Below are 26,071 nucleotides of genomic sequence, written 5' to 3' on the forward strand. Positions count from 1 at the left end.
AACGTCTGATCCTTTCCAAATGGAATGGTTTTCATCAGACAATAAAAACTCAGACTATAGTCCTTCCTCTGGAATTAAGGAGGTCATTAGCCTGGTGGCTACAGACAACCCATCTGGACAAAGGGAGACCCTTTTGGATATCATATTAGGAAATTCGGACAACAGATGCCTGTCTTCAGGGTTGGGGAGCAGTGTCAGGAAGAAGTTGCTTCCAAGGGCAGTGGACCAAGAAAGACAGTTGCCTGACAAGAAATATATTGGAACTTCAGGCCATTTATATAGCACTCATTCAGGCAAAGGACATTCTTCAAGGGAAACCAGTTCAAATTCGCTCGGACAGTGCAACAATAGTAGCGTACCTCAATCATCAAGGAGGAAGTCGTAGCCAAAAAGCAGTGAAGGATGTAAGCCGCACGTTAAGGTGGGCAGAACTTCATCATCCAGCCTTGTCTGCAGTGTTTATTCCGGGAGTCCTAAATTGGGAAGCAGATTTTCTCAGTCGACATGCCATTCATGCAAACGAATGGGCCTTACACCCCGAGGTGTTCCAGATTCTGGTAGACAAATGGATGTTACCGGAGATAGATCTCATGGCATCCCGTCAGAAGAATAAAGTTCACGCGTACGGGTCAAGAACAAAGGATCCCAGGACGACCTTTGTGGATGTCAGTGAGATGGGAATTTCGTCTGGCCTATGTGTTTCCACCAATCGCCCTGTTACCTAGGGTGATGCGATAGGCAAAACAGGGAAAGGGCGCCGTGATACTAATAGCTCCGGCTTGGCACAGAAGACATTGGTACACAGATCTGCAGAGGATGTCGATGGATGCTTCATTTCTACTCCCTCAACGTCCAGATCTGCTGTCTCAGGGTCTTTTTTTTCACAAACATGTGGATCGACAGTCTTTGATGGCGTGGCTCTTGAGACTTCCATTATGAAAGCAAGAGGATTCTCACAACAGGTAATTCAAACAATGCTTAGAGCAAGGAAACCTTCCTCAGCTCGCATTTATCACCGAATATGGCAAGCCTATATTCAGTGGTGCAGTGACCGGAAATTTGACCCTTGGTCTTTCAGAGTTTCCAGAGTCCTAACATTCCTTCAGGCAGGAATGGACAAAGGACCACATGTGGCTTCCTTGAAAGTGCAGGTGTCCGCATTGACTGTATGGTTCCAAAAGAAAATTGCTAACCTACAGGATGTTTGCACTTTCTTCCAGGAAACGCTTCACATCCAACCTCCCTGCAGTGCCTTGGGATATAAGTTTAGTCCTAAAGGCACTTCAAGTTGCTCCGTTTGAACCACTAAAGCAGGTGGATCTTAAATGGTTGACAGCTAAAGCTCTCTTTCTACTGGTTGTTGCTTCAGCTAGAAGAGTGTCAGATACGGGCATTATTATGTCGTCCTCCATTTCTGATTTTTCATCCAGATAAACGGTTCTTAGAAACAAATCTTGTTATCTTGCTATGGTGGTGTCTAAATTCCACCTTAACGAAGAAATTGTTGTCCCGGCCTTCCAAGGGACGGACTTTTCTGCGGAAGATGCATCATTGGACATAGTTTGTGCCTTAAGGATCTACGTGGATCATATCAGGACCATCAGAAAGACAGACACTCTCTTTGTTCTCTACGGATTTTACAAGAGAGGATGGCCTGCTGACAAGCAGACACTGGCGAGGTGGCTTCGGATGAAGTTTCTCAAGATGAACTCCCTATTCCGGCTAATATCTCTGCTCACTCTACTCGTAAGGTAGGTCCGTCATGGGCAACACAACATGGTGCTTCACCTAAATAGATATGTAAGGCAGCCACATCGTCTTCCATTAACACATTCATTAGACATTATGCCTTTGATACCTCAGAACGCTGAATTTAGGCAAAAGATTCTCCTGTTCAATCAGGAGCGTCCCAACCACTAAATTTGCTTTGGGACATCCCAATGTTATCCTGTGGATAACCCGTGGACCCTGCAGGAGAAATAATAGTTATGGTAGACTTACCGTTGATAACTCTATTTCTCCTTAGTCCACAGTATCCACAGGGATCCCACCCTGACGCACCTAATTTGAGGATCCTTTCACCTACTAACCTCTTCCTTCTTGTAGGGAAGGGTGTATATGTGTGTTCTTCTCACCTGATTAGGGCTCTCTATGATGCTTCTGCCTTGAGCTTTGGAAAACAACTGAATTACCTGAGCCATGAGGCGGGTGTCACGAACCTCGGGCAGCGGCGACCGCGCTTGTCCCTGCGGGTGGCCTGGTCTGCCCGGCGCCTCTCTTCCCCTGACGGTCTCCGGCTTCAGCGGCGGGTCGGCGCTGCTCTCCGGCGGCTTCCCGGAAGCAAGGACACCGCCATCACAAGCGAGGGCAAGGAGGCGGAGCAGGTCTGACGTCACCTGCCTGCTCCGCCAATCAGGCTAGGGCGGGGAATTTAAAATCAGATACCAGGCAGAGATCCGGTGCCTGAGTATCTTCGTTTCTCCTGCGGAAGCTGTGATTCCAGAGCTCCCTCGTCCCTGCAAGCATCCTGTGCTTCCAAGCATCCTGTGCCTCCAAGCATCCTGTGCCTCCAAGCATCCTGTGCCTCCAAGCATCCTGAGCCTCCAAGCATCCTGTGCCTCCAAGCATCCTGAGCCTCCAAGCACCTCCGTGCCTCCAATTATCTCCGTGCCTCCAATTACCTCCGTGCCTCCAATTATCTCCGTGCCTCCAATTATCTCCGTGCCTCCAATTATCTCCGTGCCTCCAAGCACCTCTGTGCCTCCAAGCACCTCTGTGCCTCCAAGCACCTCCGTGCCTCCAAGCACCTCCGTGCCTCCAGTTACCTCCAAGCACCTCGTGCCTCCAAGCACCTCATCCCTCCAAACACCTCGGTGTCTCCAAACACCTCCGTGCCTCCAAGCACCTCCGTGCCTCCAAGCACCTCCGTGCCTCCAGTTACCTCCGTGTCTCCAAGCACCTCGTGCCTCCAAGCACCTCATCCCTCCGAACACCTCGGTGTCTCCAAACACCTCCATGCCCCCAAGCACCTCCGTGCCTCCAAGCACCTCCGTGCCTCCAAGGGCCTCCCTGCACTCCCTGTACTCCCAGCACCTCAGTGCCTCCAATACCACAGTGTCTCCAATATCTCAGTACCCCAGCCTTCAGTATTTCTACAAGTCTTGTCTTACAGGAGACCTTCAAGAATTCCTCTGGGCCTCCCGCCTGCCGTCTTAGTCCTGCATGAGGAAGACCTACATCCGGCCATCTCTACTACGACCCAGTGGCGGTTCCTCTTCCCGGTCATCGGAAGAAGCCCCGAGTCCACAACACTCCCAAACCAGGTCAGTGATAGTATACTCAGGCCACATGGACTCGGGGAATCGGAACACGGACTCGAGTGCCATTCAGAACCTGGCTTCTCGAGTGCAAAGTCAGGAAGCAGCGCAAGGCCAGGTGATGCAGTACCTCCAGCAGTTGTCCGGGCGTCTGGATCAGATTCAGGCGTCTCTGGCCTCAGTAATTCCGGCACCTGTTCCAGTAGTCGCACCAGTTGCCGTTGCCAGCAATGTTCAACCATCGGCCGGTGTCACTCCACGCCTTCAGTTGCCTACTCCGTCCCGCTATAATGGGAATCCCAAAAATTGTCGTGGTTTCTTGAACCAATGCGAGGTACATTTCGAGCTACTTGCACACAACTTTCCTACAGACCGGTCCAAGGTAGCATATATTATTTCTCTGTTGGAAGGTTCTGCTTTGGATTGGGTGTCTCCATTATGGGAACGATCTGATCCCATGGTTTCCAACTACACCAACTTCATCTCGTCCTTTCGAAGGATTTTCGACGAGCCCGGCAGAATGACCACTGCTTCTTCCGATTTGCTCCGTGTTCGGCAGGGCGCCCGTTCCGTGGGCCAGTACGTGGTTCATTTCCAGACCATTGCTTCCGAACTACGCTGGAATAATGACGCCCTGAGAGCTGCCTTCTGGAACGGTCTTTCCGACCGGCTGAAAGATGAGCTGGTTACTAGAGATCTGCCGGATCCATTAGAAGATTTGATTTCCCTTTGCGTCAAGGTGGATCTTCGGATGCAGGAGCGTGGAAGAGAACGTAGCCGTTCGGATCGTTCCAGGTTCCGGAATCCTACTCCTAGGCCGGTGGCCTCACCCAGCTCAGATGAGCCCATGCAAATTAACCGCTCCCGACTGTCTCCGGAAGAACGACAGCGTCGTCGTGAGGGTAAACTCTGCCTTTACTGTGGAGCCGCAGATCATTTTCTTAAATCTTGTAAAGCCCGTCCGGGAAACGGGCAGGCCTAGCTTGTTCCGGAGGAGTCAAGCTGGGAGTTACGACAAAAGCTTCTCCAACTTCGGACTGCTTGCTTCCAGTAACTCTAGTCTCCAATTCAGTCTCCAGGTCTTGTGAAGCCCTATTGGATTCCGGAGCTGCAGGGAACTTCGTTTCTTCTTTCTGTGCCCAAAGTTTGGGTTTAAAGTTACGGCCTATTGAGCGGCCAATTTCACTGACGGCTATCAACGGGACTAGAATTTCCAAAGGTCTTATAATGTGGCGCACGGGGCCAGTTAAGCTGCAGGTCGGGGCTCTACATCAGGAAGATTTGGAACTCTTGGTAATCCCAGAAATGCCTCATGATCTGGTTCTTGGAATGCCTTGGCTGAAAAGTCATAATCCCCACATCGACTGGAAGTCGTCACAAATTCTGTCCTGGAGTCCCTTTTGTCACACTAATTGTCTTACTCCTGTTTGTCCGCTCCGTGTTACCTCCAAAACGGATGAAGAGCACATTCCGGAGGCATATCAAGGGTACAAGGACGTATTTTCGGAACAAGCTGCTGACCTGTTACCACCTCACAGGCCTTGGGACTGCCCTATTGACCTTGTCCCAGGGAAGACGCCACCTCGTGGTCGCACATATCCTCTGTCTCTTCCCGAGACTCAAGCCATGTCGGAGTATATTAAGTCCAATATGCTCAAGGGATTCATTCGCCCCTCTTCCTCCCCTGCCGGTGCAGGCTTCTTTTTCGTGAAGAAAAAGGACGGGGGGTTGAGACCATGCATCGACTACCGCGGCCTAAACGACATTACTATTAAGAATAAATACCCCTTGCCACTAATCACAGAGTTATTTGATAGGGTTCGTCGTGCCCGCATTTTTTCAAAACTCGACTTGAGAGGAGCTTACAATCTTATACGCATCCGAGAGGGGGATGAATGGAAGACTGCCTTTAATACCCGAGATGGGCATTACGAATACTTGGTGATGCCGTTTGGTCTTAGTAATGCTCCCGCGGTTTTCCAGGGGTTCGTCAACGAAATCTTTCGTGATATGCTGTATCAGAGCGTTGTGGTATATCTGGACGACATACTGATTTTTTCCAAGAATCTTGTCGAACACAGGACTCAAGTCAAAGAGGTGCTACACCGTTTACGAGAGAATCATCTCTACGCCAAGCTTTCCAAATGTACCTTTGAAGTAACATCTATTCCGTTCCTCGGTTATGTCATCTCGGGGACGGAGCTTCGCATGGATCCGGAAAAGTTGTCGGCCATTCGTGACTGGACTCAGCCTCTTTCCCTGAAAGCAATACAAAGGTTCCTGGGCTTTGCGAACTACTACAGGAAATTCATTAAGGGTTTCTCCACCATTGTTGCGCCCATTACTGCCCTGACGAGGAAGGGTTCTAATCCTAGTTTGTGGCCTCCGGAAGCCATTGTAGCTTTTTCTCGCTTAAAGTTAGCTTTCATGACGGCTCCAGTTCTCCAACAACCAAATTTCGAGGAACCCTTCTTCTTAGAAGTTGATGCATCTTCAGTCGGGGTTGGGGCTGTTCTCTCCCAGTATTCCTCTGATAAAAAATTACATCCGTGTGGCTTCCATTCTCGTAAATTCTCTCCAGCCGAACGAAATTACACTATTGGAGACCAGGAACTCTTGGCAATCAAATCTGCCTTGGAAGAATGGAGATATCTTCTAGAAGGGGCTAAACATGTGTTTACCATCTACACGGATCACAAGAATTTGCTGTACATCAAATCCGCACAATGCTTGAATCCTCGCCAGGCGAGATGGGCACTTTTCTTTTCCCGATTCTCGTTCATTATCAAGTACCGGGCCGGGACTCTCAATGTTAAAGCAGATGCGCTTTCTCGTTCACAAGTTCCCACAGACGAGGATGAACCTCCGGAGCGGGGTTTAATTCTGAATCCAGTTTCTGTCTCTGCTGCTTTAACTACTCCAGCTCCTCCTCCTGGAAGAATGTCCGTGCCAGCTAGATTCCGCCCAGGAATACTACTGTGGGCCCATAACTCCAAGTTTTCCGGTCATCCCGGCGCTCAGAAGATGTACAAGTTTCTGCAAAGGTCTTACTGGTGGAACACCATGAGGAAGGATGTACAAGATTGCGTTAATTCGTGTCCCCAATGTACACAACATAAATCTCCTCGTCTGCCTCCTGCAGGGTTACTTCGTCCTCTGCCTATCCCTGTGAGACCATGGACTCACATTTCCATGGACTTCATCACTGACTTGCCCTGTTCCAAGGGTTGCAACACCGTTTGGGTTATCGTTGACCGTTTTTCGAAGATGGCACACTTTGTGCCCTTGACTGGTCTCCCGACAGCACCGAAACTGGCTCTATTGTTTATCCGAGAACATTTTCGTTTGCATGGGTTGCCACAAGAGATTGTTTCTGACCGTGGAGTACAGTTCACCGCCAGGTTTTGGAAAGCCCTTTGTTCAACTCTACACATTAAACTTAAGTTTTCGTCTGCTTATCATCCCCAAACTAATGGGCAAACGGAACGAGTCAATCAAGATCTAGAGACTTTTCTTCGTTTGTATCTCTCTCCTTCACAGGACAACTGGGTGGAGTTGTTGCCTTGGGCGGAGTTTGCCCATAACCATTTGTTTCATTCTTCCACTGGGGAATCACCATTTTTCGTCAACTACGGGTTCCATCCCCGTGTTCCGGAATTTCCAAGCCTTCCGATAATAGAGGTTCCTGCTGTAGTGTCCACTCTACGACACTTTGGACAAATTTGGAGAAAGGTTCATGCTAATCTTAAGCAGGTTTCTGTTCGGTACAAGTTCTTCGCAGATAAGAAACGGCAAGCCGCACCTCAATATAAAGTTGGGGACAGGGTATGGCTGTCCACACGGAATCTCCGGTTGAAGGTGCCCACCATGAAATTCGCTCCAAGGTTCATCGGTCCTTACCCTGTGCTACAAGTCTTAAATCCTGTGGTCTTTAAACTGGGTTTGCCTGCCCATCTTCGAATACCTAACGCCTTTCATGTTTCTCTACTCCGTCCCCTCATTCTGAATCGGTTCCACTCAGCACTCCCTAGGCCAACGTCCGTAGTGGCAGAAGCTGGAGCGGAGTTTGAAATCAAAACTATTCTTGACTCTCGTTATCTTCATAAAAAATTACAGTACTTGGTGGACTGGAAGGGTTATGGTCCTGAGGAGAGAAGTTGGATTGGGGCTACTGAAGTAACGGCTCCTCGTCTGATTCGGATCTTCCACTCCAGACATCCGACTAAGCCCGGGAAGTGTCCAGGGGCCACTCCTGGAGGAGGGGGTACTGTCACGAACCTCGGGCAGCGGCGACCGCGCTTGTCCCTGCGGGTGGCCTGGTCTGCCCGGCGCCTCTCTTCCCCTGACGGTCTCCGGCTTCAGCGGCGGGTCGGCGCTGCTCTCCGGCGGCTTCCCGGAAGCAAGGACGCCGCCATCACAAGCGAGGGCAAGGAGGCGGAGCAGGTCTGACGTCACCTGCCTGCTCCGCCAATCAGGCTAGGGCGGGGAATTTAAAATCAGATACCAGGCAGAGATCCGGTGCCTGAGTATCTTCGTTTCTCCTGCGGAAGCTGTGATTCCAGAGCTCCCTCGTCCCTGCAAGCATCCTGTGCTTCCAAGCATCCTGTGCCTCCAAGCATCCTGTGCCTCCAAGCATCCTGTGCCTCCAAGCATCCTGAGCCTCCAAGCATCCTGTGCCTCCAAGCATCCTGAGCCTCCAAGCACCTCCGTGCCTCCAATTATCTCCGTGCCTCCAATTACCTCCGTGCCTCCAATTATCTCCGTGCCTCCAATTATCTCCGTGCCTCCAATTATCTCCGTGCCTCCAATTATCTCCGTGCCTCCAAGCACCTCGTGCCTCCAAGCACCTCTGTGCCTCCAAGCACCTCTGTGCCTCCAAGCACCTCCGTGCCTCCAAGCACCTCCGTGCCTCCAGTTACCTCCAAGCACCTCGTGCCTCCAAGCACCTCATCCCTCCAAACACCTCGGTGTCTCCAAACACCTCCGTGACTCCAAACACCTCCGTGACTCCAAGCACCTCCGTGCCTCCAAGCACCTCCGTGCCTCCAAGCACCTCCGTGCCTCCAGTTACCTCCGTGTCTCCAAGCACCTCGTGCCTCCAAGCACCTCATCCCTCCGAACACCTCGGTGTCTCCAAACACCTCCGTGCCCCCAAGCACCTCCGTGCCTCCAAGCACCTCCGTGCCTCCAAGGGCCTCCCTGCACTCCCTGTACTCCCAGCACCTCAGTGCCTCCAATACCACAGTGTCTCCAATATCTCAGTACCCCAGCCTTCAGTATTTCTACAAGTCTTGTCTTACAGGAGACCTTCAAGAATTCCTCTGGGCCTCCCGCCTGCCGTCTTAGTCCTGCATGAGGAAGACCTACATCCGGCCATCTCTACTACGACCCAGTGGCGGTTCCTCTTCCCGGTCATCGGAAGAAGCCCCGAGTCCACAACACTCCCAAACCAGGTCAGTGATAGTGGGGATTTAGGGGAATGGCCTGTTGCATTCTGGGAGGCCGAAAGCTTTTGATTGTTGGTGCCAATCCGCTGACGCTACCTCATATCCAAATGTATATTCTGTGGATACTGTGGACTTAGGAGAAATAGAGTTATCAACGGTAAGTCTACCATAACTATTTTTCACCTCAGTTTAAACTGACTGTATGCAAATATCATTATAGTGGGGTTTTTTTTGTGTTTTAGGTAGAACATCTGTCTGATATTAAAACAGAAGACATAGAAGGAGAAGAAGTGACTGATATAAAGGAAGAAGATATAGAGGGAGTAAAAGAGATGTATGTGACTGATATAAAGGCAGAAGATATAGAGGGAGAAGAAGAGACGTATGTGACTGATATAAAGGCAGAAGATATAGAGGGAGAAGAAGAGACGTATGTGACTGATATAAAGGCAGAAGATACAGAGGGAGAAGAAGAGACGTATGTGACTGATATAAAGGCAGAAGATATAGAGGGAGAAGAAGAGACGTATGTGACTGATATGAAGGCAGAAGATACAGAGGGAGAAGAAGAGACGTATGTGACTGATATAAAGGCAGAAGATATAGAGGGAGAAGAAGAGACGTATGTGACTGATATAAAGGCAGAAGATATAGAAGGAGAAGAAGAGACGTATGTGACTTATATAAAGGCAGAAGATATAGAGAGAGAAAAAGAGACGTATGTGACTGATATAAAGGCAGAAGATATAGAGGGAGAAGAAGAGACGTATCTGAAGGGTGATCAGCAGTGTAAGGAGGAGGAGATCCCTACAGATATCAGCACAGGTGAGTAATAAACACTTATTACAGAAAAGAGTCACATATTCTCCTTGCTCAGTCACTACAACAATCTCTTATCCTACACCCTCCTCTGTCAGTACAGACTAATGAGGGAAATGTATCTGCCCAGTAGGGGAGTCAGGAGCCATCAGCCCCTATTATACTCCTGCTCTCCCCCTCACATCATGTCACTGTGTGTTACCAGCCCAGAGATCTGACCAATCTCCTCCCCACACTCTCTGGTGTATCTCATACATCAGGAGCCATCAGTCCCTATTATACTCCTGCTCTACCCTCACATCATGTCACCGTGTGTTACCAGCCCAGAGATCTGACCAGTCTCCTCCTCACACCCTCTGGTGTATCTCATACATGAGGAGCCATCAGCCCCTATTATACTCCTGTTCTCCCCCTCACATCATGTCACTGTGTGTTACCAGCCCAGAGATCTGACCAGTCTCCTCCCCACACGCTCTGGTGTATCTCATACATCAGGAGCCATCAGCCCCTATTATACTCCTGCTCTCCCCCTCACATCATGTCACTGTGTGTTACCAGCCCAGAGATCTGAACATTCTACTACCCACATGCTCTGGTGTATCCCATACATCAGGAGCCATCAGCCCCTATTATTCTCCTGCTGTCCCTCTCACATCATGTCACTGTGTGTTACCAGTCCAGAGATCTGACCAGTCTCCTCCCCACACTCTCTGGTGTATCTCATACATCAGGAGCCATCAGCCCCTATTATACTCCTGCTCTCCCCCCTCACATCATGTCACTGTGTGTCACCAGCCCAGAGATCTGAGCAGTCTCCTCCCTACACTCTCTGGTGTATCTCATACATCAGGAGCCATCAGCCCCTATTATACTCTTGCTCTCCCCCTCACATCATGTCACTGTGTGTTACCAGCCCAGAGATCTGACCAGTCTCCTCCCCACACTCTCTGGTGTATCTCATACATCAGGAGACATCAGCCCCTATTATACTCCTGCTCTCACCCTCACATCATGTCACTGTGTGTTACCAGCCCAGATATCTGACCAGTCTCCTCCCCACACTCTCTGGTGTATCTCATACATCAGGAGACATCAGCCCCTATTATACTCCTGCTCTCACCCTCACATCATGTCACTGTGTGTTACCAGCCCAGAGATCTGACCAGTCTCCTCCCCACACTCTCTGGTGTATCTCATACATCAGGAGACATCAGCCCCTATTATACTCCTGCTCCCCCCTCACATCATGTCACTGTATGTTACTAGCCCAGAGATCTGACCAGTCTCCTCCCCACACTCTCTGGTGTATCTCATACATCAGGAGCCTTCAGCCCCTATTATACTCCTGCTCTCCCCCTCACATCATGTCACTGTGTGTTACCAGCCCAGAGATCTGACCAGTCTTCTCCCCACACTCTCTGGTGTATCTCATACTTCACAAGCCATCGGCCCCTATTATACTCCTGCTCGCCCCTCACATCATGTCACTGTGTGTCACCAGCAGGCATACTGTGTGCTAGCAGGACCTCTACCTATGGTATTACATGCAAGGTATTTCCTGAGAGTATCACTATTAGCACACGCCGGTCTATATATAAACTCCTTTTCTCCTGCAAGGTTCACAGTAGTATCCACAGGATATACATTGGGATATGAGGTAACGTCAGCATATTGGCACCAATGATCAAAAGCTTTCCGCCTCCCAGAATGCAACGGGCCAGTCCCCTATATCCCTGCCTTCTGGCTTAGGCAATTCAGTTTTTTCGTTGGTGTAGCAGGAGTCGGACCACGATCTTTGGGCTGCTGATTTTGGCAGCCCTAAGCTTGTTATTTCATTTATTTTTATAGTCTTACGTTTTTTGAGCGAGTATTCTAAAAAGCGTCTTACACGCACCTTAGAAAGAGTTACTCCAACAACTCCCTGCCGGGTCGCAACAACGCTAACCTACGTGTACAGTGCTGTTTCGGTGGGCGTCTGTGTTGGATGTACTAGCAAGTCCAGCTGACGTTAACAGGCTGTGGCCGGAGCACGGGGAGAAGGTAAGGAGTCAGTTCCGCATAGCGTGGGGGGGCGGGAGACTACCGAACAGTTGCTGACTCGGCTGCCACCTCGGGTACACCAGTGCTAGGTTCCAGGGAACATAGACTCCAGGGATTAGTGTGAGGCCTGGGTCCCTGGGGTTGAAGTCAGCAGTGGGGAGTAAGACGCTCCCCTGGTCACCCCTCCCCCGGTTCATGACCAGTTTCCTCTGAGTTTCCTGCCATGAACTGATTTGCTGCTTCCGTCTGAGATGCTGTGTTTCTAAAGGACCCAATCGCAGCATAGGCGTCTGTGTGACTGGTGCATTGGTCTTCACTTGGGCGTCTATGTTCACTGTTGTGTGCACTTGGCGTTTGTGTACACTATTTGCATCTGGATCCACTCAGCGTTCACTAATGTATTGGGTACGAGTAGTTGGATAAGTGCCTGATTGCATGTCACTTTAGCAAGCTATTAATTGATTTCAGTCACAAATTGTGTAGTTAACGCCATACAGGTGTGTGATTTGTTTATCATGTCTAAGAGCAGCAAGTGTGAGGAGGATACACTCTCCACAGCAGCACCAACACTGATTTCATGTTTGTCCTGCAAAGCTGGGTTAACCTCTCAGGATCTGGTTCAGAATGGATTATGTGCAAATTGTTTTAGCTTTCACCAAAGCCTCCTGAATAATCCTAGGCAGGCACACGTTCATATGGAACCCCCACGGGCTACGTTTGCACAGACATTATTTGGTGTAGCTGAGTGCATAATGCCAGCACCTATACCAATGATAGGTTACCCTGTTAACCCTTACATGCAACATTCCCCCTGGGTTTTATCACATCCAGTCCAGGAATCTGCAGCCTTTCAACTAAAACGTACTGAAAGGCCTGTGGAAGGTAACATGAAACTACATCTTCACAGTCTACACATGTTTCAGATGGGGACACTTCGGAGGATGAGGATTCCTCGCATTCTGGGTCTGCATACAGAGACGAGGATGAAGGTCCCAGCTCAGTGGTTATACCTGAGCTAATTAGTGCTGTGAAAGCCATTCTATCCTTATAGGAGGCAGCAGAGCCCTTTGTTAAAATCCAATGCTCCTGTGTTTAAACATCCCAAAACAGTCAGAACTGAATTTCCGGGGTTAGAACAGCTGACGGAGATTATGCAAGAGGCTTTGGTCACACCCAGTAAGAAGTTTAGAATTTCATGGAAATGGAATTCCCATTATCCTCTTCCAGCTTGGGACTGTTTAAAAAGGGAGTGGCTCCCAAAGTAGATACACATGTCATTCGATTGGTTCGAAAATCTAGATTACCTCTGCCTTCAACATCATTATATGATTGTTACGGATAGAAAAATAGATGGTTTTTTAAAAACAATTTTCTCATTGTCTGGGGTAATTGTAAGACCAGCCATAGCTTCAGCCTGGATGGCAAAAGCAGTGGCGGCCTCGGCTGATGCATTGGAGGACGATGTCTCATTGGCATCTAGAGAGCAAAAATCCCATATTGCACATATTAAACAGGCGGCTATGTTTATGGAAGAAGCAGCCTTGGACATGGGTACTATTGTCTCTCAAGCATCAGCCTCAGCAGTAGCAGCTCGCAGAGCGGTCTGGCTACGTACATGGAAGGCTGACTCAGAGTCCAAGGAGGTTCTAGAGTCTTTTGCCTATTACTGGAGATATTCTTTTTGGTAAAGAATTAAACAGTATTTTGGAGTCAGAGGCAGACTCCAAGAAAGTGAAGTTTCCTTCAACCCACAAATCCAAACCTAGGTTTCCAGCTTTTCGGCCCTTTCGGACCCAGGGAAAAGCAAAAGGGAAGGGTTATGGCAAACAGTCCCAATCTGACAAGTCTGGTAAGACTAAAAAGCAATTAGCAGAGGGCCTGCTTCCAAGCCAGAAGATAAGCCATCAGCTTGATGGTGTGGTCCTCCACCTGGGGGACTCCAGGGGGGTGGGAGGCAGACTTCATCATTTTGCACAGATCTGGCAGCAGTCCACCACAGATGCCTGGGTGCAAGAAGCGTTATCTCATGGTTATGCGTTTGCCTGCAAGAAACACCTTCTACAAAGGTTCTTTTGTACCAGCCCGTCTTCCGTAGAAATGAAGGCCAGGGCCTTACAAGAGGCAGTTCAGAAGTTGCTTCAATCTGGGATGATAATTCCAATTCCCTGTGCGCGCGCAACAAGGACAAGGTTTCTATTCCAACATGTTTCTGGTTCAGAAGCCAAGTGGGTCATTCCGGACCATACTCAATCTCAAGGTGCTGAACAAGTACATTTGGGTGCCTCTGTTTCATATGGAGACTTACCTTCCATTATTTTGGCCATGGAGCCGGAGGATTTTATGGTATCCCTTGATATCCAGGATGATTACCTGCATGTTCCTATAGCACTGTCCAATCAGTGCTATCTCAGGTTTACTATCCTCCAGCAACACTTTCAGTTTCAGGCCCTACCATTTGGACTGGCTACAGCTCCCAGAGTGTTCACCAAAATTATGATGGTAATGGCGGCTTATCTCCGTCGACAAGGGATAAGGAGTTTTCCATACCTCTACGACCTATTAATCCTGGTGCAGTTCAGGAATTGCTTCAGTGTCACAGTTGACTCATAAATTGGGCAAAGTTGTCCCTGGTTCCAACGTATGACTCACTTGGGGGCTGTATTGAATTCAGGTCTTCAGAGAGTGTTTTTACCTCTGAACAAAATGACCACAATACAGTCAAAGATTCTGGAGCTGCTACAGAGTCAAAGGGTATCCATTCACGCAGCTATGAGTGTGATGGGATCAATGGTGTCGACATTCGACATGGTGGAGTATGCTAAATTCCAAGTGGAATGGGTTATATCAGACAATAAAAACTCAGACTATGGTCCTTCCTCTGTAAGTACGGAGGTCATTAGCCTGGTGGCTACAGACATCCCATCTGGACAAAGGAAGACCCTTTAGGATCTCAGATTGGGAGGTTCTGACAACGGATGCCAGTCTTCAGGGCTGGGGAGCAGTGTCAGAAAAATGTTGCTTTCAGGGGCAGTGGACCAAGGAAGAAAGTTGCCTGCTAATAAATATATTGGAACTTCGGGCCATATATATGGCACTCATTCAGGCAAAGGACTTTCTTCGGGGGAAACCAGTTCAAATTCGCTCGGATAATGCAATGGCAGTAGCGTACCTCAATCATCAGAAACTCGCAGCCAAAAGGCAATGAAGGAGGTGAGCCACACGTTACGGTGGCACTAGGAAGCGGATTTTCTCAGTCGACATGCCATTCATGCAAACGAATGGGCTTTACACCCCAAGGTCTTCCAGACTCTGGTAGACAAGTTGGGGTTGCCGGAGATGGATCTCATGGCGTCCCGTCATAACAACAAAGTTCCCGAATACGGGTCAAGGACAAAGGATCCCAAAGCGACCTTCGTGGATTCCCTGTCATCAAGATGGGACTTTCGTCTGGACTATGTTTTCACTGATCGCCCTGTTGCCCAGGGTGATGCGAAAGGTAAAACAGGGAAAGGGCACCGTGATGCTAATAGCTCTGGATTTACCCAGAAGACATTGCTACACAGATCTACAGAGGCTGTCAGTGGATACTCCGTTTCTACTCCCTCAACGTGTAGATCTGCTGTCTCAGGGTCCTTGTTATTACAAGCACCTGGATTGGCTGTCTTTGACGGCGTGGCTCTTGAGACTTCCATCCTGAAAGCAAAAGGATTTTCACAACAGGTAATTCAAACAATGCTTAGAGCAAAGAAACCTTCCTCAGCTTGCATTTATCATCGAATATGGCATGCTTATATTCAATGGTGCAGTGACCGGAAATTTGACCCTAGGTCTTTCAGAGTTCCCAGAGTCCTAGCATTCCTTCAGGCAGGAATGGATAAAGGTCTACAGGTGGCTTCCTTGAGAGTTCAGGAGTCAGCATTGACTGTATGGTTTCAAAAGAAAATTGCTGACCTGCAGGATGTTTGCACTTTTTTCCAAGGAATGCTTCACATCCAACCTCCATTTGTTCCTCCTACAGCGCCTTGGGATCTAGGTATAGTCCTAAAGGGGCTTCAAATTGCTCCATTTGAACCACTGACGTAAGTGGATCTTAAATGGTTGACAGCTAAGATTCTCTTTCTACTCTGCTATTGCCTCAGCTAGAAGAGTTTTAGATTTCGGGGCATTGTTATGTCGCCCTCTTTTTGATATTTCACCCAGACAGAGCTGTTCTCAGAACCAAATCTGGTTATCTTCCTAAGGTGGTGTCTAAATTCCACCTTAACGAAGAAATTGTAGTCCCGGCCTTCCAAGGGCCAGATCTTTCTGCGGGAGATGCATCTTTGGACGTAGTCCGGGCTTTAAGGATCTAAGTGGATCGTACCAGTGCCATCAGAAATACAGACACTCTCTTAATTTTCTACGGATTTCACGAGAGGATTGGCTGCTGACAAGCAAACACTGGCGAGGTGGCTTCGGATGACGATTCAGACGCATATTCTCAAGCTGATATCCCTAATCCAGCTAGTGTCTCTGCTCACTCTACTCGTAAGGTAGGTCTGTCATGGGCAGCACAACGTGGTGCTTCAGCAGAACAGATATGTAAGGCAGCCACATGGTCTTCCATTAACACATTCATTAGACATTATGCCTTTGATACCTTTGCCTCTCAGGATGCTGCATTTGGGCAAAGGATTCTCCTTTCCAATCTGGAGCGTCCCCTCCACTAAATTGCTTTGGGACATCCCAATGTATATTCTGTGGATACTACTGTGGACCCTACAGGAGAATTATGTAGTTATGGTAGACTTACTGTCGATAACTCTATTTCTCCTTGGTCCACTGTATCCACAGGGATCCCACCCTGACACACCTGATTTGAGGATCCTTACACTTACTAACCTCTTCCTTCTTGTACGAAAGGGTGTGCATGTGTGTTCTTCTCGCCTGATTAGGGCTCTCTATGATGCTCCTGCCTTGAGCTTTGGAAAACAACTGAATTTGCTGAGCCAGGAGGCGGGGATATAGAGGACTGGCCCGTTGCATTCTGGGAGGCCAAAAGCTTTTGATCATTGGTGCCAATCCGCTGACCTCATATCCCAATGCATATCATGTGGATACTGTGGATTTAGGAGAAATAGCGTTATCGACAGTAAGTCTACCATAACTACATATATTTCTGGCATGGTGCAGTTGCTTGCTAGGGCACAGGCTCAGGGTTCCTCATGCCACGTGACACAATGCATAGGAAATATCTGGCGCAGCCCCTGTCATGTATCCACATGCTCCTGTAACAGCCGGCCTCAGGGAATTGGCTTGTGAGCGGCTCCTATTACTGAGTTGGCAGCATCTGAGTCTTGCTACCGTCGCCTTAGGTATATAATACATTTATAGAGCTTGTGTATGGGAACCAGCATTCAGAATCCTGCACATTCCCTGCTGATTACCTGTCCCCTGGCACTTGGATGACGGCCTTCTGATCCATGGCCTTAAGGACACACCAATGGTTCCTAATGGAAGTATCTTCAGGAGCGTTCACGTCTAAGTAGTAGGACAGGGCCTCTTGCAAAAATTCTAGTGCCTTCAGCATCTATTAATATATAATCCTGCAATCTCCAAGGTGGTAAAGGAGGAGTAGCGGGAAAAGGCGACCAGGACCCTATCAGAGGGGTGTGATCAGACCATGAAATTACTGTCGGTAGAAAAATTCAAGTCACCAGGTTCTGGGATACAATATGATAAATATGGAGACTGACACAGGACATATTATAAAGGATAAGCATTTATTTCTCTAAGTTACAACAATGAGAACCTGCAAATAACAAGTTATACTCAGTTACAGTAATAGCAAGATCAAATTAGAATACTCTGCTCTAATCTCAGATGTTTCATGATCTGTCCCAGATGATGGTCATCAATTACGTAGTTTAAACAATATAGTTCAGTCGCCCCCAGGGTCCCCCTTTAATAACATCATTTATCTTATCCTGGACAACTGTCCCCTTTCACCTACTTATGAATACAATATTCCAAACATCTTACTAGACAGTTTCCATCTGAGATACTGATAATAGGAAGATATATTTATTATAATCAGCCAGCCTAAAAGCTGTGTATATTCTTCCCACTAATCCTAATAAAATGAACATATATAGAGCAGTGAGGACATACATAAACAAAATGGAGTTACACATGGACAAAATGGCATCTAAAAAGTAGTAAGTAATTGTGAGGATACGGATTCTCAGATCACTCAGGTAAACAGTTTAGTAAAGTGGCAAATGCCCTTTATTGTAAATATATACACACAGTACACTAAAACAGTAACTATCACATGCCAGGATGGTATCTCACTAGGTCCCCACAATAGTATAGGATTACAGATGTATGCGGGAGTATCTATATAGCAGAGCCACCAAGTCTGCACTCCCAGGAAAAGCTTGTCATCCAGTGTCCACAATGCGTCCAGACAATCCTCACTCAGCACACTGGCAGCCTCGTCCTCAGTGCACGTCCAGTAGCCCTTTTGAAACAAGAGGATAACAACCATGCTTCTAGGCCTCAGCACACTGGAAGCGCTATCCTACCAGTAGCTTTCAGAAGCAATACACCTCATTCCTTTCAAGAACTCCACACTCTCTGACCTTCTGGCCAGATCTCACCTCAGAAGAGCCCACTCCTCTTGCCTCCCCTGTCTTTTCATCACACAAGCTGGTCAGTCAGGAGGTCACAGAGGACTGGAGACGAGGTATCTGGGCTCCTGTACGCAATGGGGTGTATAGGATCAGATTACCTGCAGCTCCATACAGAAACTGTTTACTACTGAACCTACTCCTAATCACATCTGATTGTATAGCTAGGGAACTTACATTACAATGAACTGATGTAACTATGTTACTAACACTCTGGCATACAATCACACACATTGCACACAGTATAACCAAATAACCTGCATATTCCTAATATAACAGATAAAACATAACTGTACAATATAATAACACAATACAATACAATATTGCCTAGCATATGACTAATAACATAATGGCAATTAGTGGAGTCCATGGCTAGGACCAGGGCTAGGAAAGTAACCGCATGTATTTCACCACTGTGCGACACGATGCGCCGGCTGTGTCGTCACACTATCACCCGATATTGAAATATATCAAAGTAAGGAATCAATTGTAATGACCTAGAAGAAGGTCTATTCTCTAATATGACCTGTGTACAGCAGAGTAATAAGTGTAATCACGCACACCTGGATGTCTAATTCTCCAAGTATTATAGAGGTCATATTCAGCTAATAAAGGGAGCATGAGGAAGCTACGGAACGGGCGGCATTACTGGTCTGTTCATCAGTGGTGGAGGATCTATCAAGATGAGGGTCTGGAGAAGAGTAACATCTCCCATAAGGAGAAGTGCAATTTCTTGTAGCTTTTGAAAAACAATATATAAGAAATTGGGGCTGTCTGGCATTAGCGGCATAGAGAGAAGTGAGGGGGACATATTTATAATGAATTTTCCCAACTAGAATCCAATATCTACCATTGCAATCCACCCACTTGCTTTCCAGGTGAAAGGGGCAGGATCTTATTAGAAAGGATGGCTGCACCACAGGAGATATAGCATGTTGGGTAGTTATTGGTAAACTGTGGGGGAGAGTGCAATGGAACATGTGATTCCTGAATGGCTACCACCGCCGCCTTCTGGTCAGCAAAATATTTTATTGCAAGACGTCTCTTATGAGGAGAATTAAGACCTTTTACATTAAGACTTAAAAACGTCACCGTGATAGAGATCAGATCATGGTATGAAACATCTAAGATCATCTGTGTAAAGTCCAATAGAGTCTGTAGGGCGTGTGCATACTTCAAACTATCAAATAACAGAAAAAATAAAATAGGGAACAAAAACGGGCGACAAACAGAAATAGCGTCCATTAAGGAGCTAGAGATTCCGTCACTAGGGTACCGTGACAGAAAGGCAGAAAAAGGTGGTGGTCGGGTCTAAAAGGGAAACCCACCGACTACCCCAAGTAGCCATACGAGAGTGCAAAATCTAATCATCATAGTAACAATTGTACAAAGAAATATCAAATCTCAATGTAACCAATATATCCAAAGGAGGTAAAGTCCAAGAACCTGGCCTGATATCCAATGTAGGTTCTACCAAAACAGTTATAAGGGCAACAGGATGTTACATGAATCAGTCATGCTTTGCCTGAACACCCAAACATTCTAGAAAGGTATAACGAAACGTAAGAGTGGAAAGAATATCAGACCATATACTATATAGTAATTAAATAGCACAGGAAATAAAGAGAAACAAACACGTTTTAAACCCATAATAAGAATAAATAAATCTGGCCCAAAAATAGATCCATGCCCAGTAACTTAGTCCCAGTTGGCACATGTTACAGTAGGAAACAAACTCTGAGTCTCTCTAACAGTCTTACAACTTAGCATATTACTTCAAGACGGAAGACAACTCCGGGATTGGTTTAGGTAAAGTGTTATGAAGGGCTGTCAACAAAATAATCCCACTTTTTCAGAATAGCAGGGTCATCCTTGGGTGAAGGTATCACTGTGAAGGCGCCATTTCGCATCACAATAATCTTAGTAGGAAAGCCCCATTTGTATTGCACATTTCCCTAGTTGGAATAGACGTCTTTTGACCAGCGAAGGAAACAAGGGGGAAATATTCCCCTGCGCTGGAAGTGTAGATGCTGCAAATATGTATATGCTCCGGAGTTATCAACCGGAAAATGAACAATAATACAATACAAGAAATTATATACAAAATGCGCTTCAACACTGGATAGATAAAAAAGAAATATCTCAGACCAATTTGTTCCCAAACGGTCGTAGCGTCTCTGTAAGATTTCTTCCGGAGTTTTCTCCAACGTGATAGTGCATAAATGGAGAAAAACAAAATGGAAAAATATCCAATATGTAGTAAGTTCGTTATGAGATAATGAGAGTCATATAGAGGGACTATGGGTCTTCGGTGGTCCCCTAAACGCAATATATGACACAGAGGAAAAGGGACCCATATATATATTTTGCCTTTATACCCATTATTTCACCAATATAGAGAATCACTACACATTGATTTCTTCTTTTTTTGTGGTCTTACCCATGTTCCACAACTTGGAGAAATAGTTTGACCAACCGATTACCATTCGGAGCGAAGCTTTCTATGAAAACCCTAAAGATACCTTTATAGGAGTATGCACATGTATATTGAAGTAAGCAAGAAAGTGAGCATCCCTCGTTTATGATTGACACATCTTTCGGGTGACCCTTGAATATTTCCAAAAAGACACCAAGGAGGGGAGACTTTATATCCCATAGTCCCTCTATATGACTCTCATTATCTCATAACGAACTTACTACATATTGGATATTTTTCCATTTTGTTTTTCTCCATTTATGCACTATCACGTTGGAGAAAACTCCGGAAGAAATCTTACAGAGACGCTACGACCGTTTGGGAACAAATTGGTCTGAGATATTTCTTTTTTATCTATCCAGTGTTGAAGCGCATTTTGTATATAATTTCTTGTATTGTCTTTTGACCAGCGTCACAGAAGAAATATCTGGAAATATCTGTAGATTATCCAGACACTCGGCTGTGGATGAGGAAGACAAAGCAGACTGTAGAATGTGTTCTTTAATATGAAAAAAGTGGACCTTGAGCAGAGTGTCCCTCGGTGCTTGGATAGGGGCATGTTTGGACTTTGGGAGTCTATGGATCCTATCAATAAGAAGGTCCACCGCAGAAGCCTTCAGTGGAAGCTTCTGAATAGAGGACCATGGCATAATCATAAAGCTCAGAATTTGTAAAAGAATCCGGAACGCCCATTATTCTGATATTATTTCTCTGAGACCTGTCTTCTAAATCAATGACTTTATCACGAATAGAGACCATGTCTTCCTGAAGGGTGTCATGTGCTGAAATCAGATCTTTGTGAGACGCAACAATATCTTTCTTCTTAGTCTGTACGAGTGCCAATCTCACTGATACCGGACCTCAAAGCTTGAATATTAGAGTTAAGTTCTGAGGTTATTTCAGTCCTTAAATGTAGATACCATAGAATGTATAGAGCGTAGAGTAACAGAACTATCTAGAGTGCATCTGACAAGAAGAAGCAGATTATGTTGTAGCGGTTTTTAGAAGGACCACCTGAATTCGAGGGACCAAAGAGATGGACAGGTGGGGCTGATGTACCTTTTAACCTTTTTTGGAGGCATGGTAAGCCGGCTACAAAGAGACTGACCTCTCAGAGATAGGAAAATACAAACGATCTATAAATAAAAGGAGCAGTAGTACGCTGTCAGGAGGTTACATCAAGATGACTAAGTTCAAAATGACATTCTTAGTCGGGGTGACGGGGGTATCCGAGCTAAAATTTCAAGTAAACATGATGTAATGCAACTCGAATAACACAGTAATGACCGAGAAATTCCACTAGAGGTCAGCGTGATCATAGACGTGAAGTACTCAGCACAGAGAGAAACAAATGGCAAAATATATTCAGGGGATAAATCCACAAAATAATATACTGTGAGGTTGTAATCAGAGTGTAATGAGCTGTACTCAGACGATACTTGATACTGGGCTCTGCATGTAGACTGAGAGGAAGTAGATTATAGTGGTACCATATAAATAGAAGGTAATTTCACCTCCAGGCAAATGCCTCAATTTAGTATAGTAACCCCGGTCCAGCCGTCAGGACAATTATTTAGCAGCTTATATCAATTTTGCACCTTATTGAAGGGAAAGTATGCGATGGCCGGGCACCAGGATCCAAAATGGCAGCCATATCACTTCCCAATATCACTGCCGGGCTCCGGTGACTGTGGGCAGCCCGTTCTGTCCCCAGCAGTAGTGAGCGGGAGAGCAAGTGCTCCCACCTGAGGCAAAAGCGACTCCAAGTCAGGTGGCCAGAGCATGTGGGAAAGACTGGGCACACTTTGCTCCAAAATTTAGCCTGTGGCTTCAGTGGCGTCGCTAGGCTGCGGCAGTGAACAGTGCCCGGAGTGAGCAGAGTGTGCGGGTTTAGGGCAGGAGGAGTGAAGGACTTAATAGATTGGGTCTTGGTCCCAGCAGCGGCTGAGAGCTATCAGGTAGATAAGAAGCCACTTAGTGAGAACTCCAGAAAGTACGTCTGAATGGACTCAGGCCACGCCACTTTTATTTATTTTAAATACTAACGGGTGACAGGTGTGGTACATTCCTGCAAAGGTAGATATAATCTTTTTCTCATCAGACTCTGCTGTCTTCCCTGCACTCTCACTCAGATGTTCACTGCTGCCAGTAGCACATGTATGAGAAGCAGAAGTATGGCGGCAGCAGTATAGATTCTGATATGTAATCCTCTGTATCATACTTACCGTACACACATCATCCTTATTGCTATTGAGAGAATAAAGGTAAGACACTGATGATGGGGGGGGGGTGTAAAAGTAGATTATAACCTAGCAGATGATGATGATTGCAGGGTATTATGTGGTGTATTGCATGTAAGATACTGTACCTTGTTCCACACACCTACTCTGCTGTAGCAATATACCTTATATAAGGGTGAGTAACACATGTACAGGCTTACCAGCGTATGAGCACACACATAAAGGAATGCTACCTTACCAATGCTTCCAGGAGTAACGTTAGGAGACATTTCTCTGATCCATCAGCTCATATGACTGATGTTATTATTCATCTAGAATCTCCAATTCATACGATATGTTCCCCATCCATTGTTTTACATTGGTGCTGACATAGGACTTGGCGAGTGACTACATCTCCATTTATACTTCATGGTTAGTTACCAGTACAAGAGAGAGAGATATCTAAGTCTTATTATAATATTACATTTGTTATTGTGAGTGTTCTCAGGAGGGTGGACACAATATTATAAAGCCTTCATTAAAAGTTATGTTTTATTATACACACACATTTACAATTAAGTGTCCCAGAGAGTCGTCTTCTCCTATTGTTTACAAGATTAATATTGTTACAGAAAATGTCACATTTCCATAATGTATTTTATTTCCAGCAGATGGACACACAAGCAGGAATATCTCAGAAGGACATCTAATGTTATCACCGGATTGTGAAATAAGAGAAAATGACAGTAGACAGGATTCTCCAGGAGATAACCCCATTACCCCAATTATACATCCAGCTCTATCAGCTGATCCCTGTGATCCTGGGGAATGTTCTCCTGATCACTCTGATATTGGAGCATCTGTTACAGCTCTGACAGTAGATACAGTGTTTCCATGTTCTATAGATGCCAAATGTTTTACACAGAACACAAAGCGTATTACCCATCAGTCAGCTAAGGCAGCTGAGATGCCATTTCGATGTTCTGAGTGTGGAAAATGTTTTACATGCAAATCAGCTCTTGTTACACATCAGAGAAGACACACAGGTGAGAGGCCATTTCCATGCTCTGAGTGTGGGAAATGTTTTACCTGGAAATCACAACTTGTTACACATCAGCGAAGTCACACAGGTGAGAAGTCATTTCCATGTTCTGAGTGTGGGAAATGTTTTATCCGGAAATCACAACTTGTTGCACATCAGCGAAGTCACACAGGTGAGAGGCTATTTCTATGTTCTGAGTGTGGAAAATATTTTACCTGGAATTCACAACTTGTTACACATCAGCGAAGTCACACAGGTGAAAAGTCATTTCCATGTTCTGAGTGTGGGAAATGTTTTGCACACAAATCAGATCTTATTAGACATAACATAAGTCACACAGGTGAGAAGCCATTTTCTTGCTCTGAATGCGGGAATTGTTTTATCCGGAAATCCCAACTTGTTACACATCAGAGAAGGCACACAGGTGAGAGGCCATTTTCTTGCACTGAATGTGGGAAATGTTATACACAGAAAACACAACTTGTTACACATCAGCGAAGTCATACAGGTCAGATGCTATTTCCATGTTCTGAGTGTGAGAAATGTTTTGCACACAAATCAGTTCTTGTTAAACATCAGAGAAGTCACACAGGTGAGAAGCCATTTTCATGTTCTGAGTGTGGGAAATGTTTTGCACACAAATCAGCTCTTGTTTTACATCACAGAAGTCACACAGGTGAGAAACCATTTTCTTGCTCTGAGTGTGGGAAATGTTTTACACAAAAATCACATCTTGTTAGACATCAGCGAACTCACAAAGGTGAGAGGCCATTTCTATGCTCTGAAAAATAAATCAGCTCTTGTTGCACACAATAGACATCACTCAGGTGAGGAACCATTTTAATCCTCTGGAGTATACTAATCATTGCCATGCGTTGTTCTTAAAGGTTCTTATCCTATCTCCTATGCTTTTTGCAATATACATGCTACCACTGGGTATAATAATCAGACGTCATGTCCTCATCTACCACTGCTATACAAATTACCTGTCTTTTGCTCAGGGTACTGAGAACCCAGTACCAATCCTAAATGGTTGTCTAGCTGAGCTCCAGGTATGGGTGATGCCAGTTGGCTGTGACTCAGTCCTGGCGAAACAGATCCATATGGTAGAAGCTCACCAACAAAGGACAGGGCTACAGCTCAGTTTTGTTACCAACCAGACATACGCTTGTGGGTTCATAGTTACAAAATGCTGATCATGTGCGGAATCTTGGTGTCCTGGATGGTGGAGTGACACTTAGACATCAGGTATCAGCCACAATCAGATCTTCATCTGAGGAACATAGCCAGACTCCAGCACTTATTTCCCTCAGAAGATCTACCTACAGTCATACATGTACTTGTATCATCACGCATAGACTACTGCAATGTCCTCTACCTGGGTCTCCCAGCAAAAGAATTACACCGCTTGTAGCTTGTACAGAATGCAGCAGCCAGGCTGTTACCTAAGCCACATAACACCCATTCTCTGCTCCCTTCACCGGCTGCCTGGAAGATGGTGACTCTATTACATAATCTTACTGACTCTCCCAGCCCTACATGACCAGGGTCCATGTACCAGAAGCAGCTTCTGCCTCCTTACTACCCTGGTTACTTCCATCTGTTGATGAAGGACTGTTAGTAGTACCATAAATCCCCAACTAGTGATTGGATGTTGGGTGACAGGTGGGTGGCAGTAGTGGGGGAGAGATGGTGGGTGGCAGTGGAGGGGAGACAGGGCGGGTGGTAATAATGGAGGGAGATGGAGCAAGTGGCAGTAGTGGAGGGAGACAGGGCAGTGGCTGTAATGGAGGGTGACGGGGCAAGTGGCAGTAATGGAGGCAGATGGTGTGGGTGGCAGTAGTGGGGGAGACAAGGTGGGTGGCATTAGTGGGGGGAGACATGGTGGATGACAGTAGTGGGAGGAGACAGGGTGGGTGGCAGTAGTGGGGGAGATGGTGGATGGCAGTAGGGGGGAGACAAGGTGGGTGGCAGTAGTGGGGGAGACATGGTGGATGACAGTAGTGGGAGGAGACAGGGTGGGTGGCAGTAGTGGGGGAG

General features: G+C 46.6%; 1 protein-coding gene across 2 annotated transcripts in view; it reads left to right on the top strand.

Moving 5' to 3' along the window:
* Positions 1 to 25,857, top strand: part of LOC134990358 (zinc finger protein ZFP2-like) — a 33,183-nt gene extending 7,326 nt beyond the window's left edge. Inside the window, exons 5-6 of one of the 2 annotated variants that reach the window (XM_063950682.1) lie at positions 9,007 to 9,589; positions 23,658 to 25,857. In XM_063950682.1, coding sequence (XP_063806752.1) covers positions 9,007 to 9,589; positions 23,658 to 24,823 — 1,749 coding nt within the window. In that variant the 3' untranslated portion in view covers positions 24,824 to 25,857. The remainder of the gene's footprint in view (positions 1 to 9,006; positions 9,590 to 23,657) is intronic. The other variant, XM_063950683.1, reaches the window with a different exon arrangement.
* Positions 25,858 to 26,071: the final 214 nt, after the last annotated feature.

The sequence above is a fragment of the Pseudophryne corroboree genome, unplaced genomic scaffold (genome assembly GCF_028390025.1).
Source record: "Pseudophryne corroboree isolate aPseCor3 unplaced genomic scaffold, aPseCor3.hap2 scaffold_1163, whole genome shotgun sequence".
Classification (NCBI taxonomy): domain Eukaryota; kingdom Metazoa; phylum Chordata; class Amphibia; order Anura; family Myobatrachidae; genus Pseudophryne; species Pseudophryne corroboree.